This window comes from Crocodylus siamensis, chromosome 1 (assembly GCF_052110815.1).
Source record: "Crocodylus siamensis isolate JL-2025a chromosome 1, ASM5211081v1, whole genome shotgun sequence".
NCBI lineage: Eukaryota > Metazoa > Chordata > Crocodylia > Crocodylidae > Crocodylus > Crocodylus siamensis.
Genome location: NC_143395.1, coordinates 26,624,242 through 26,636,601, shown reverse-complemented (window position 1 = coordinate 26,636,601; position 12,360 = coordinate 26,624,242). Strand labels below are relative to the sequence as shown.

The 12,360-nt window shown below is 44.2% G+C and overlaps 1 protein-coding gene across 1 annotated transcript in view; it reads left to right on the top strand.

Annotated features, from left to right (window-relative positions):
• CPSF3 (cleavage and polyadenylation specific factor 3) overlaps positions 1 to 12,360 on the top strand; it is a 39,462-nt gene that overhangs the window by 8,967 nt on the left and 18,135 nt on the right. Inside the window, exons 4-7 of the mRNA XM_090032383.1 lie at positions 515 to 643; positions 1,897 to 2,074; positions 4,050 to 4,139; positions 9,427 to 9,577. Coding sequence (XP_089888509.1) covers positions 515 to 643; positions 1,897 to 2,074; positions 4,050 to 4,139; positions 9,427 to 9,577 — 548 coding nt within the window. The remainder of the gene's footprint in view (positions 1 to 514; positions 644 to 1,896; positions 2,075 to 4,049; positions 4,140 to 9,426; positions 9,578 to 12,360) is intronic.

The following is a 12,360-nucleotide window of genomic DNA, read 5'->3' as shown; positions in this document are numbered from 1 at the left end:
TAAAAAATCATTCCCCTGTCTGTATTTGTGTAGATGTGGCAAAACACTTATCTAGTGTGCTACTGAAAATACAGTCTAGTAGTTTACCTCTTCATATATGGTGGCCTGCATACCACTTTTACAATCACCACAGCTACATTTATTTTATATTCCTCCCTATGTGTGTGGTATGTATATTTTTTCTATATCCACTATCAGTCCTTTTTTTAAATAAATATAAAAATTGAATAAAAGAGATCACCCACAACAATTCTTGCCTCTTGCGTAAAAAATTATAAGCTTGTTTTGGTAAAATGCCTTCAGTAAATGCATAACGTGAAATTCCATCTTTCTTTATAAGTCTCATATTTCTGAATATAGAAGTTTAGCAATATGGCCTGGGTAATCTTGATATTGCAGTTTTTACATGTCTTGAATTTGTGATTTTTGTATTAATACAGCAAAATAGTGAATTGTATGCCACATGCATTCTACAACATTAGCATATTGACTGGCTTTATACTGTTGTTTGAAGTTTCCATTTAGATCACTGTGGGGCTCTACCATGGTTTTTGCAAAAAACAAGTTTTAAAGGAAGGACATTTATGACTCATGCTACAAAAGCTATTTACAGGTGGCTTCTTTCAGATTATGTGAAAGTTAGGTAAGTTGACCTGGTTTGTGTTTTTTTAATTATTATTAGCATGCCCAATGGGGAAAGTGTATGTGAAATAATACAGTGATTTAGGGACTTTGGGTGCATTCTTTTAGGTCTTTACAGTGCCAACCTAAACATTTACATATCTAAATTTCTTGCTGAGCTCACTTATAATACTAATAATATCTTGGGGTTTAAAACCAAAAAAAAGGGACTCTAATCTTCTTTTAACTGGTTGTTTTCTTTCATTTGTGCTTTTCCAAAGGTTCTAACCATAACAGTAGACCAGTCATTTGCTAGTCAGTTTAACTTTGGGGTCCCTAGGCCCTAACAATGTCTGGGTTCCAAACATAGAAAGGAATATTTTATGTCAATTTCCTACACTTCTAAAAGTTAATGAAACATCCATTTCCGTCCCTCTCTCAAACTGATTTACCTACTTTTTCCCCCTTGCTCCCCTATGCCCCACCTTCCTTTCTCCCTAGACTGAGTAGGTGGGGGAAGTCTTGTCTTGCATTCAAATAAATACAGCATGTAAAACCTTCAGTTTTTGGTCCAAATAGGAACCCTGCTCCTGCCTGCAGTTATTTCCAGCACCAGTCCATGTGCAGTTTAAGGTGCTGGGCTTGACCTGTAAAGCCTTAAAAGGCCTGAGTCCTGCAAAACTAAGGAACTCCCACCTTGTTCCTTTAATTCCATCACAATCCCTATGGTCAGTCAAGAGCAACCTTCTGCAAGTACCATCTGTGTACCAAGTTTGTTTGGTGAAAATGTATGGGAGGTTGCTCTTAGTAGTCGCTTTTTGGCTTTGGAACTCCCTTCTCCCTGACCCCATCAGAGTCGAGCCAGGTTATCTTTTGGAAGTGTTGCAAAACTTTATTTAGGTAGTCTTTTAGCAGATGGAGTTAAGTTTTGGGGTGTGGTCTGGGAAACTACCTTAGCATTTATCTTCTCCTGTTTTTACAACTTGCTTTATTGTAAGTCACCATGAGTTTCTTTTGGGGAGGGTGGCATAGATAAATAAATAAATACATATATGTTCTTATCTCTCTTCTCTCATCTGTTTCATTCAGGTCTTTTACCTAAACATGTCTTTCTTTCCTTCTTACACTCTCACCTTTGTACTTTCTTTCTCTGCTCTCTTAAATTTCACCTTAAAGCATTCTACTTCTAAATCTATTCACAAAAAATGTCTTCAATTTTTGTATAAAGTAAATGCGTGAAACTGGCTGATGCTCAGACACTTTGTTTTTATACAGCAATATATCGGCAGATGATATGCTATATACAGAGACAGATCTGGAAGAAAGCATGGACAAAATTGAAACCATCAACTTCCATGAAGTAAAAGAGGTGGCAGGAATCAAGTTCTGGTGTTACCATGCAGGCCATGTTCTAGGAGCAGCTATGTTTATGATTGAAATAGCTGGTGTAAAGGTACTTATCAGTATAGAGTGGAAAGCTGCATACGGGTCTTTGGCACATGGTATTTCTTATTGGTTAAGTGCCAGCAATGTACTGAAAACTGTCCAAGACACAAGATGAGGTATAGTCAGGTGCTCAGTGCTGTTGTCAGTTGGAATCCAATGGGACACAGAAGGAGACACATAATCTTAGAACTATTATTTGTCAATTATAATGGGTTAGTGATCGCAGTTATGTCAAAATGAGATAGTGTATGTTGGGTAATTACAAGAAGTGTACCTTTAAGTTTCTGACTTAGGTGTATAATAACAATACAAGAATCTCCAAACTAGCCTACTGAGAGCTGGGTGAGCAGTTGATGCTGGCTTGATTCCAGGAGCTCACATCTATGAAAAGGCAACTGAATACATAAATAGTTTCCTAATGCTATTTTACCTTGTTTGTCTGTCTAGGTACTTAAATGACCCTCGTCACCATAGTATCTGAGTGCCTCATGTTAATGAATTTATCCTCACAACACCCTTGTGAGGTAGGAAAATATTCTTATCCCTGTTTTTAGGTACAGAGCAACCAAGTCACTTCTCTGAAGTTATAGAACAGCCTGGGGCAGAGGCCGATGTTGAACATTGGTTTCATGAGTCCCAATTCAGTATCTTAATAGGGAAATCACCATTCCTCCACTGAAATATGCCTGAGGTGCACTAAGTTTTTACTACAGGATGAAGAAATGTGGTCCTGAACTAGGTGGTGGTTCACAAAGTCATTTTTCTGTTAGGATTTGATTTGTCCCATGAATGCTTGAGAAGATTTTTTTAAAAAGATAAAGCCTGTGTATGGGTAAGGCTGTGTAACTACAACAACTAGGATACAAGTTAGAGTTATGAGTTGTTCTGCTTATTAGCAGCTGCAGACGGGAAGAAACTTTTTCCCTTTTTGTGCATCTTATCTCTCACGTGACCCATTTCCTCCTGCCTATTATGTTCTTTGCTTTCTTCTGAAACACACGATATAGGCAACAGGCTGGATCTGGCCCACAGAGCTGGTGCTTTACTGATGTTCAGTTGCACGGGCTTCAACTGGGCCACATTGTGCTGCACTACACTGCAGCTGAGCAGTGGGGAACTTTCTGTGTTGTGCTGCAGCCAGGTGGTGTACAGAAACAGTGGCCAGACTTCAGCACTGGCTACCTCCAAAGGTGGGCCGTTCCTGCCTGCTGCCAGAAAATGTTGCCGACTACTGGTGTAAGCTCCGTCACTGATATAGCTATATCAGCTATAGTTATACAGAAACCACTTATCTTTGCTGCTGCTAGCTATCTGTGTTCTTATTCAAGCTTTTGAGAATCAGTTTTATTTTATTTATGCTCTTGAAAAGCGTGGTGGTTGGGCACATAACATGTAGACTTCTGAAATCAGAATGAGGTCATTTACTCTGGTTAAGGTGCAGATCACAGTTAAGAGTCTGTGTGTTTTAAAAGTACCTGCTTGGGCATGCACAAGAAAATTAGCTGACTTTAAGGTAAGATGAGATGAGCAGTAATGTACTGGAGAAGAGCATCAAGACTATAGTGAAAGTGTTTAAAATTATCAGATGCTTTTTAAAGATGTGTGTGCAGCTTTCTCGAGTAGAACCAGATTTATATAGGTAACAGAAAATGTTAGCTTTTGTTGCTTTATTTATTATATTCTCAAATGCAGTCTGAGTTTGTCCTTGTGGACAAAACATCTAATGTGTGTGTTTACAGGTGTAAAAACCTGAAAACGTCACTCTTAACACAGAAAAGAATTACCAAAAATGTTAGTAATTGAAATCTTACTAGTGATTTTGATTAAAGATATATATATATATATAGAGAGAGAGAGAGAGGTACAATCCATAAATATTATTTTTGCTAACATATTAAACACATCTATACAAGGCAAATTCGTAAGTATTTGCTGACCGTTATTCTGATCATAGGTGAATTGTTTCTCTTTCACTGTCACAGCTTTTATATACAGGTGATTTCTCAAGACAGGAAGACAGACACCTCATGGCAGCTGAGATTCCTACCATTAAACCTGACATTCTTATAATTGTAAGTTTTGCACAGCAGTTTCTGTATATAAGCATGTAGGTTTATCTAGAAGGGGAGGGTGGGTGTTACTTAAGTTGTAAGATTAATATCAAAATGAAAGAGGAAACTTAAAGGTGACATATAACTAGCAACTTGTATTAAGTCCTATTAGTCCAGGCTACAGGGTATTCACACATCTTGATAGTTTCCTCCTAAGTTGTTTTTCCTCAAGTTTCTTTATTTGAAAGTGGTGCATAATGTAATTTTTAACGCATTAAAATTTGTGCCATCTTAAAAATAACTTGCACATCACCATTCCGTAAAATGGCATTTTGTGTTGTTCAGTATCAAAGCATAATATGTCCTGGGGTGTCCACACAGAAGAGGGCCCACTGTGGCACTGGCTTTTAAGTAGTAGCATGCTGGACCCATAACACAAATTAAGCATGTACTGAATTCTGCCTAATGTTTTAGCCCAGGCAATGACAAACATTGTACAAAACATGATGTAGTCACTTCTCTAACCTCTCTGCAACCCTCAACTACACCACCAATTAGGACAAGCATCCTAGATCAAAAATAAGACTAGTGAAGAATGTCACTTCTTGTCTTGAAGCTGTGGGGTGAATGTGAGCAGCATAACAAGTTAATGTCATTTTCCTCACAAAAAAATATTGAGAAGTCTTTAATGGGTATAAATGGGCATGATCTTTTTGTGTCTTCTCTATAAGAGATAATCTCTAGATCATAGTGCTGCCTGCATCAGCATAGTGGAGCACTGGGCCAATATAAACATCAGACTGAAACATTATGGTGTGGATTTACAATAATTTCAGCCACTTCTGGCCTGCCACTGTTGGTTGCACTTGTACAACGCCTGATTTAGTCAGAGGCATTATTTTTATTGCTAGTTTTTTATTTAGTTTCAAGCAAGATGAATAGTGGCTTTGCCCAGCTACACTTAGGATTTGCTGTGATGCAGGTCCATTGGCTGCCAAAGGCTGAAATCTGGGAAATACTAACTGTAAATCGGGGGTCAGCAACCCCTGGCACACATGCCGAGCATGGCACGCAATGCCATTTTCCTTGGCATGTATTGGGGCTGGGGAGGCAGCAGCTATTTGCAGCCTCCTGGCTGCAGCCGGCCCCAGCTCTGGGTAGCTGCTGACAGATTTCATAGATTTTCATAGACATTAGGGCTGGAAGGGACCTCGGGAGATCATCGAGTCCAGCCCCCTGCCCAAAGGGCAGGAAGTCAGCTGGGGTCATAGGATCCCAGCAAGATAAGCATCCAATTTACTCTTGAAGGTGTTCAATGTAGGTGCTTGAACCACCTCCGCTGGCAGACTGTTCCAGACCTTGGGGGCTCGGACAGTAAAGAAATTCTTCCTTCTGTCCAGCCTGAAACGGTCTTGCAGGAGTTTGTGACCGTTCGACCTCGTCATCCCTTGGGGTGCTCTGGTGAACAGACGTTCCCCCAGATCCTGGTGGTCACCCCTGATAAACTTATAGGTGTCCATCAGATCACCCCTGAGCCTGTGCTTTTGCAGGCTAAAGAGTCCCACGGCTCTCAGCCTGTCATCGTAAGATCTGTTTTCCTGACCTCTGATCATGCGCGTGGCTCTCCTCTGGACTCTCTCAAGTTTCTCCACATTGTGGAGCCCAAAACTGGACGCAGTACTCCAACTGCGGCCTCACCAAGGCCGAGTACAAGGGGAGAATGACGTCCCGGGATTTGCTCGAGAAGCATCTATGGATGCAAGCCAGAGTTTTGGTCGCTTTACTAGCCACAGCATCGCATTGCAGGCTCATGTTCATCTTGTGGTCAATGATGACCCCCAAGTCTTTTTCTTCTGTAGTGCTAACCAACGTAGCACTGCCGAGCCTATAAAGGTGCTGCGGGTTTTTCCTCCCAAGGTGGAGAACCTTGCATTTTTCAGTGTTAAACACCATGAGGTTCTTGTCTGCCCATTTGCTGAGCTTGTCCAGGTCAGCCTGGATCACCTGCCTATCTTCTGGCGTGGATGCTTTGCCTCAAAGTTTGGTGTCATCGGCAAACTTGGCCAGTCCGTTCCTGACTCCAATGTCCACATCGTTAATGAAGATGTTGAACAGTATGGGTCCCAGGACAGAGCCTTGAGGGACCCCACTGGTCACAGGGCACCACGATGAGTGACTGCCATCAATCACAACCCTCTGGGTCCGACCACGAAGCCAATTTCCCAGCCGGCGGATCGTGGTGGAGCCAAAGCCACAACTGGGCAGTTTGGCCAAGAGGTGATCGTGGAATACCAGATCAAAGGCTTTTTTGAAGTCAAGATATATGACATCAATCTCTTCTCCCTTGTCCAGGTGATAGGTCACCTGGTCATAGAAGGAAATGAGATTGGTCAAACAAGACCTACCCGCAACAAACCCGTGCTGGCTATCCCTTAGAATGTTAGCCTGGGCCAGTCCATCAAGGATGGCCTCCTTAATAAACTTTTCTAAGATCTTCCCCAGGATAGAAGTCAGGCTAATGGGCCTGTAGTTAGCCAGATCCACTCTCCTCCCTTTCTTGAAGATCAGCACCACATTGGCCTTCTACCAGTCTTCGGGCACTACACCAGAGCACCAGGAGTTTTCAAAGATCCGTGTCAGGGGCTGGGCTATGATGCTCGCCAGCTCTTTGAGTACCCTGGGTTGCAGGTTGTCAGGGCCAGCTGACTTGAAGGTATCCAGCTTCTCAAGGTGTTCCTTCACGAGGTCAGCATTGATGGAGGGTAGGGGATCCCCCTCACCCAGATTTCCCTGTCCCATAGCAGGCATGGGCATCCCGTGTGACTGATGAAAGACTGACACAAAGTACCTATTTAATAGGTTGGCTTTTTCCTGGGCATCAGTTGTCAGTTGCCCCATCTGGTTTAGCAGGGGTCCAACATTGCCCTTGCTTTTCCTCCGGCTCCCCACATATCTGAAAAAGGACTTTTTGTTGTCCTTGATGCCTGAAGCTAGTTGGAGTTCAGTTGCAGCCTTGGCTTTCCTGGCTTGGTCCCTGCAGGACCGGACCAGTGCGGAGTAATCCTCCTCGGAGATGAATCCCGTCCTCCATCCTTTGTAGGCTTTCCTTTTTAGCCACAGTAGGTCCGCTAGGTCCCTGGAGAGCCAGGGGGGCTGCTGTGCCTTCTTGCTGCCTTTCCTCCGTGTTGGAATAGATTTAGCTTGTGCACTGAGGATCGCTTCCTTGAGAAGCAACCACTCTTCTTGAACTCCCAACTCCCTGGGGTCATGGTCCCTGAGGGCCTGACCGACTAGCCTCTTGAGCTTGTCAAAGTCAACTTTTCTGAAGTCAAGGACTTCTGTGTTGCTGACTGACTTTCCAGCTTTACAGCGGATGGTGAAGGTGATCAGCTCGTGGTCGCTGTCACCCAACTTCCCATCAATTACTAGGTCGCCGATTAGGTCATCCCCCGTAGCCAGTACCAGGTCGAGCAGCGCTTTGCCTCTCGTTGGCCCATAGGCTTCTTGAGTCAGGTAGAGGTCATCCACGCATGAGAGAAAGCTTTGTGCCCGCTCAGATTTAGCTGAGTGATCTTCCCACGAGATGTCCGGGTAATTGAAGTCACCCATGACAACCAAGGTCCTGGAGCAAGCGGCCTCAGTCAGTTCCCGGGCGAACTCCTGGTCAAGCTCGGGACTTTGAGTGGGAGGTCTGTAGTAGACTCCCACCGTTGTGTCCCCTGTGCCGAATTCCCCACGAATTTTTACCCAGAGGGTCTCTAGCTGTCCATGCCGGTCGCCAACATCAGCTTGCAGGGACATGTAGCTTTCCTTCACATAGAGAGCTACACCCCCACCCCTTTTGTCAACACGATCCCTCCTGTACAGGGTATAGCCCTCTATACCCGTGGTCCAGTCATGGGTGGAGTCCCACCAGGTCTCCGTTATCCCAATGACATCATATTTCTTTGCACTGAGCAGGAGGACGAGCTCATCACAGCAGGGAGCCTGGGCTGCTTCCATGGAAGCCCTGCTGCAAGCAGCCCAGGCTCTGTGGCTGTTGGCAGCCACCCAGAACCCGGGCCAGCTGCAAACATCTGCTGCCTCTCCAGCCCGGCCCTGAGCCCCGCTGTCCTGCCCTCACCGCTTCAGCAAAGCAGTGTTATAACCCGGCGCAGCAGGACATAGCAGGGGTGCAGAAAGCTGCCTGCTCCGAGCTCTCTGCTGCCCTGCCACGCTTCCCCTGCAGGTGGGGGCAGCAGCGAGGGGCATAACTCTGCGCTGATGCCCACGCTGCTCCTGTGCACATAGGGGAAGTGTGGCAGGGCAGCAGAGAGCTCAGAGCAGGCAGCTTTCTGCACCCTCCACTGTGCCCTGGTGAGCTGGGTTCCAACGCTGCTTTACAGAAGCGGAGAGGGTAGCACAGCAGGGAGCATTGCCAGTATGTGCTGCCTCCCTGGAGCCCAGGGCTGGGGCTGGGGCTGGGACTGGGAAGCAGCTGGGGCAGGGGTGGAGAGGCAGCAGATGTTTGCTGCTGGCTTAGGTTCTGGGTAGCTGCTGACAGTCACAGAGTCCAGGCTGGGGGGCAGGGACTTTGGGTGCGGGGCAAGGGGGCAGCAGGAGTGAGGGGCAAGGGCTTTGGGTGGGAGGCAAGGGGCAGCAGGGGTACGGGGGCAAGGGCTTTGGGTGGAGGGCAAGGGGAAGCAGGGCTTGGGGGCAAGAGCCATGAGCAGGGCTGGGGGGCAGGAGCTTTGGGTGGGGGGCAAGGGGCACAAGCAGGGCATCCTGCCATGTACCCTCTACCCTCATTTTGTTTTTCTGGCATGCCAGCACTCTGGCACCTTCCAGGGTAGGCATTGCGGGGGGTTTTGGCACTCCAGCCAAAAAAGGTTGCCTATTCCTGCTATAACCGATGCTTTGGTGCTGGACTTGCCTTACCAATTTTGAGTCTCTTGTGGTTTTGTCTGTTAGAGTCAAGAGTGTCTCTGTTTGCTAAATGTTTTGGGGTGAGTGTTTCCTTTTGGTTTGAAAATCAGCATTTAAAATCGAACCAATGAATGGGATTGTCAAAAAGCTCATCACTTCTCTTTGCTGCCTCCAAGGCCAGTCTTTTCCAACAGCAGCTTCTAGGTTTGTTTTTCCAATTTTGCAGTATTATGTAAGATTCATATATATGACCCTAGAATAGAAATATTCAGCTGCAAGTAAGAATTTTGGTTTGATAGGATAACATGAACATATGCTGTCAGTATTTTGATAATTTTAGAGGAGCAGAGTGTAACAGAGTTTGGGCCACTAATTATAGCTCTACATGTACTTTACCACCTAGGAATCCACCTATGGTACCCATATTCATGAAAAACGTGAAGAACGAGAGGCAAGATTCTGTAACACCGTCCATGATATTGTAAATAGGGGTGGCAGAGGTCTTATTCCCGTCTTTGCCTTGGGTCGAGCTCAGGAACTCCTTTTGATCTTAGGTATGTATCTTCACATCTCTAACATTTTAGTGTGCAAAGTAACATGGACACTTACAACACTCTAGTGTGGTCACTATTTTAAAACAAATCCCTAAGCACCTTCACAGTATGCCAATAGCTTTTAAGAAAGCACTGAAAGTTGGTTTGTTCAAGTTAATTACTGCAGAAGGGAAAAAAAGGAGCACATGCATGTATAGTAGAGCTGTCCAACTGGTGGCCCATGGGGTTAAATTGCAGCCCTCTGGCTTCTACTCAGCTGCCACTCGCTCCATTGCTCCAGCTGCAGCAGCAGCTGGGTGGGCTCCAGTCTCCCCTTCTTCCAACTGTCCCTTTTTCCTCCCTGCCTGGCTTGCCCCATAGTGCAGCCTGGGGTGCATGAGTGGCATGATGCATTGAGGGGAGCTTGCATCCAGGAAGGTAATAGTGAGTCAGGGCATGCAGGCACCTGGTGTTACAGGGACCAACAGTAAAGAGGGGACAGTATGCAGTGCAGCAGGTAGGTCCCTGAGTGCATGATGCAGCAGGGAAGCCTGCATACAGTGGTGGGGAAGGGGCACCTAATGTAAGAAGAAGGTTTCAGAAGTTGTTTCCTAGTATGTTTGACAAGAAAAAAAAACCTTTTTTTGTTCTGAGTGGGTGGTTTGCACTTTTGACATTTCAATCTTGTCTTCTTGCAAGGATTCTGTTAAAGAGTGGAAGTGTGAAATTACTAAAGACCAAAACTTAAGTAGTGGAAAATAACACTTTTTAGATGAATTGTAATTAATCTGAAAACCAAGTCAAGTATTTCAACACTTCTCTGTGGTCATCTTGTTGCCCTTACTTTGCACTCTGAATGATTTCTGATGATTTTTTCTCTGTCATGCAAACCTTTTTTTGACCAGTAATTCTGAAAACGAGTGCTTGCTTTTGAGTTGCCGAGTCTTCAATGTGAACTACTTTTAGAGCACTAGCAGTTCATCACAATTGCCATTTTAATTCTGCTCAGCTCATAATTGAATGTGCTTGTTTCAAGAGTCATGATTTGTTTAAGTATTGATTGGAAGTTCCCAGCTATATCTTGGGTGTAAATTTGTTACAGGATGCATTTTTCTGCATTCTGCAATGCCATTATTTAATATTTTGTTATAGTTTAGAAGTGTGTTACAGAGAAACTATAATATTTCACAATCTGCTATAGCCTTCAAAGTAATTCTTTGTTCTCCATTTTCTATACCTATTAGAATATTTGTGGAAAAAAATGAAAATGCATCCATTCATTTTAACACACAATGTAGATAAATTGCATATTTAGACATCTGTATCCACAGACCTTGAGTGGTTTTCATGCTTTAATTTAGGCACACAATTATTTTTGTACTCCGAAGTTGCTTCCAAGAAATGAGCAACTACACAGTATTGAGGCTAATATAATTGTGCAGTCTTATTGTAACTCCTGTCCTACCATCTGTTGCTGTTAACTTTACTTACTGCTTTTTTTATCTAATGTCTTGACTGTAAGATCTCTATTGCAGGGTTTTTGTCTGAATTGTTCTATGGGGCCTTGTCTCTAAATAGATGATGTATTGCTGTAACCTGGGCGTGTCAGGCTCACCTTTTGTCCTGGCTGGATCCAACTACAGGGTTCCTCAGTAGGTCAGATTCATGGGGCCAGCCACAGCCATCATGGCAATGACAACTTCTATGGCAAGCCAGGCAACTGCTTGCCATGGCAGTCACGGTGCAAACGGCCACAGAGCAAGTGAAGGCTGTGTTGACACAGCCTTCACTTGCCCCCTGCCACCTGAGGTCCATATCCACCAGGCTCCCAGATTCTGCAACAAGCCCTACCCACCACTAGCCCCAACCCCAAGTGCCCTGGCTCATCAGTAGCCCAGCAGGCCAGAGGGAGCAGTTCCACAGGCTGGATCTGGTCCATGGGCTATATGCTTGACACCTGTCTAACTATACTGGTATGTTTACTGACCCTAGTGTGGTTGCAGTTTTATGACATTATAAAAGTACTTTCCTCTGGTATAGCTATTCCCATTTGAGAAGGGGTATAGATTATATTGGCATAACTATCCACACGTTCATTCTGAGTCACTGTTGCTGACTTTCGTGTTGGGGGATCATTATTTGTTTGGGGTTTTTACTTCTGTAAAAGTTCTAGTCATTTGCATCTTTTCAAACGCATTGCTGCAGTGGTGGTACACATGAGGCTGACCAAAATTGGGTTGGGACAACAGTGCTAATTGGATGATAATGAATGGTCTGCAATATACAAAGGGTCAAACTAGATGCTCTGTTGGCCTCTTCTGGCCTTACCCTCCATGAATCTGATAAACTGGGCTTAGTGTCAGGGGTGATATTATGAAGTTTCACTAACAAATATCAAATAACAGATTGTGTTCTTCCTGTAGACTACAGAATTAGTATTTGAAAAAGATGTTTTAGCATATTGCCAGCAGTTTTCTAAACCCTCTTATTGCTACTATGAAGTGAATTGAATCCAAGATAAAAGCATGCATTATTTGTAGATTGTGTCTGAAAACTGTTGAGAGTTTGGTTTGACTGCTGATCTGCCAAGACCTTCCTTTTGACAAAGATTTGTTTTATTTTCATTCATTCCAGCTTTTCTTTCCTTTCCTTCAATAGCCAAAGTTAAGAGATATGTCTAATCTAATTGTTCATTTTGACTTCCTGTGTCTAAAAGGGATAAAAATGTTTGGGAATCTGACTTTGTTTAAAAACAAGCTTCCTTCCCCTTCTCTGCCCCTCCCTCCCAACCCCCCCAACAAACA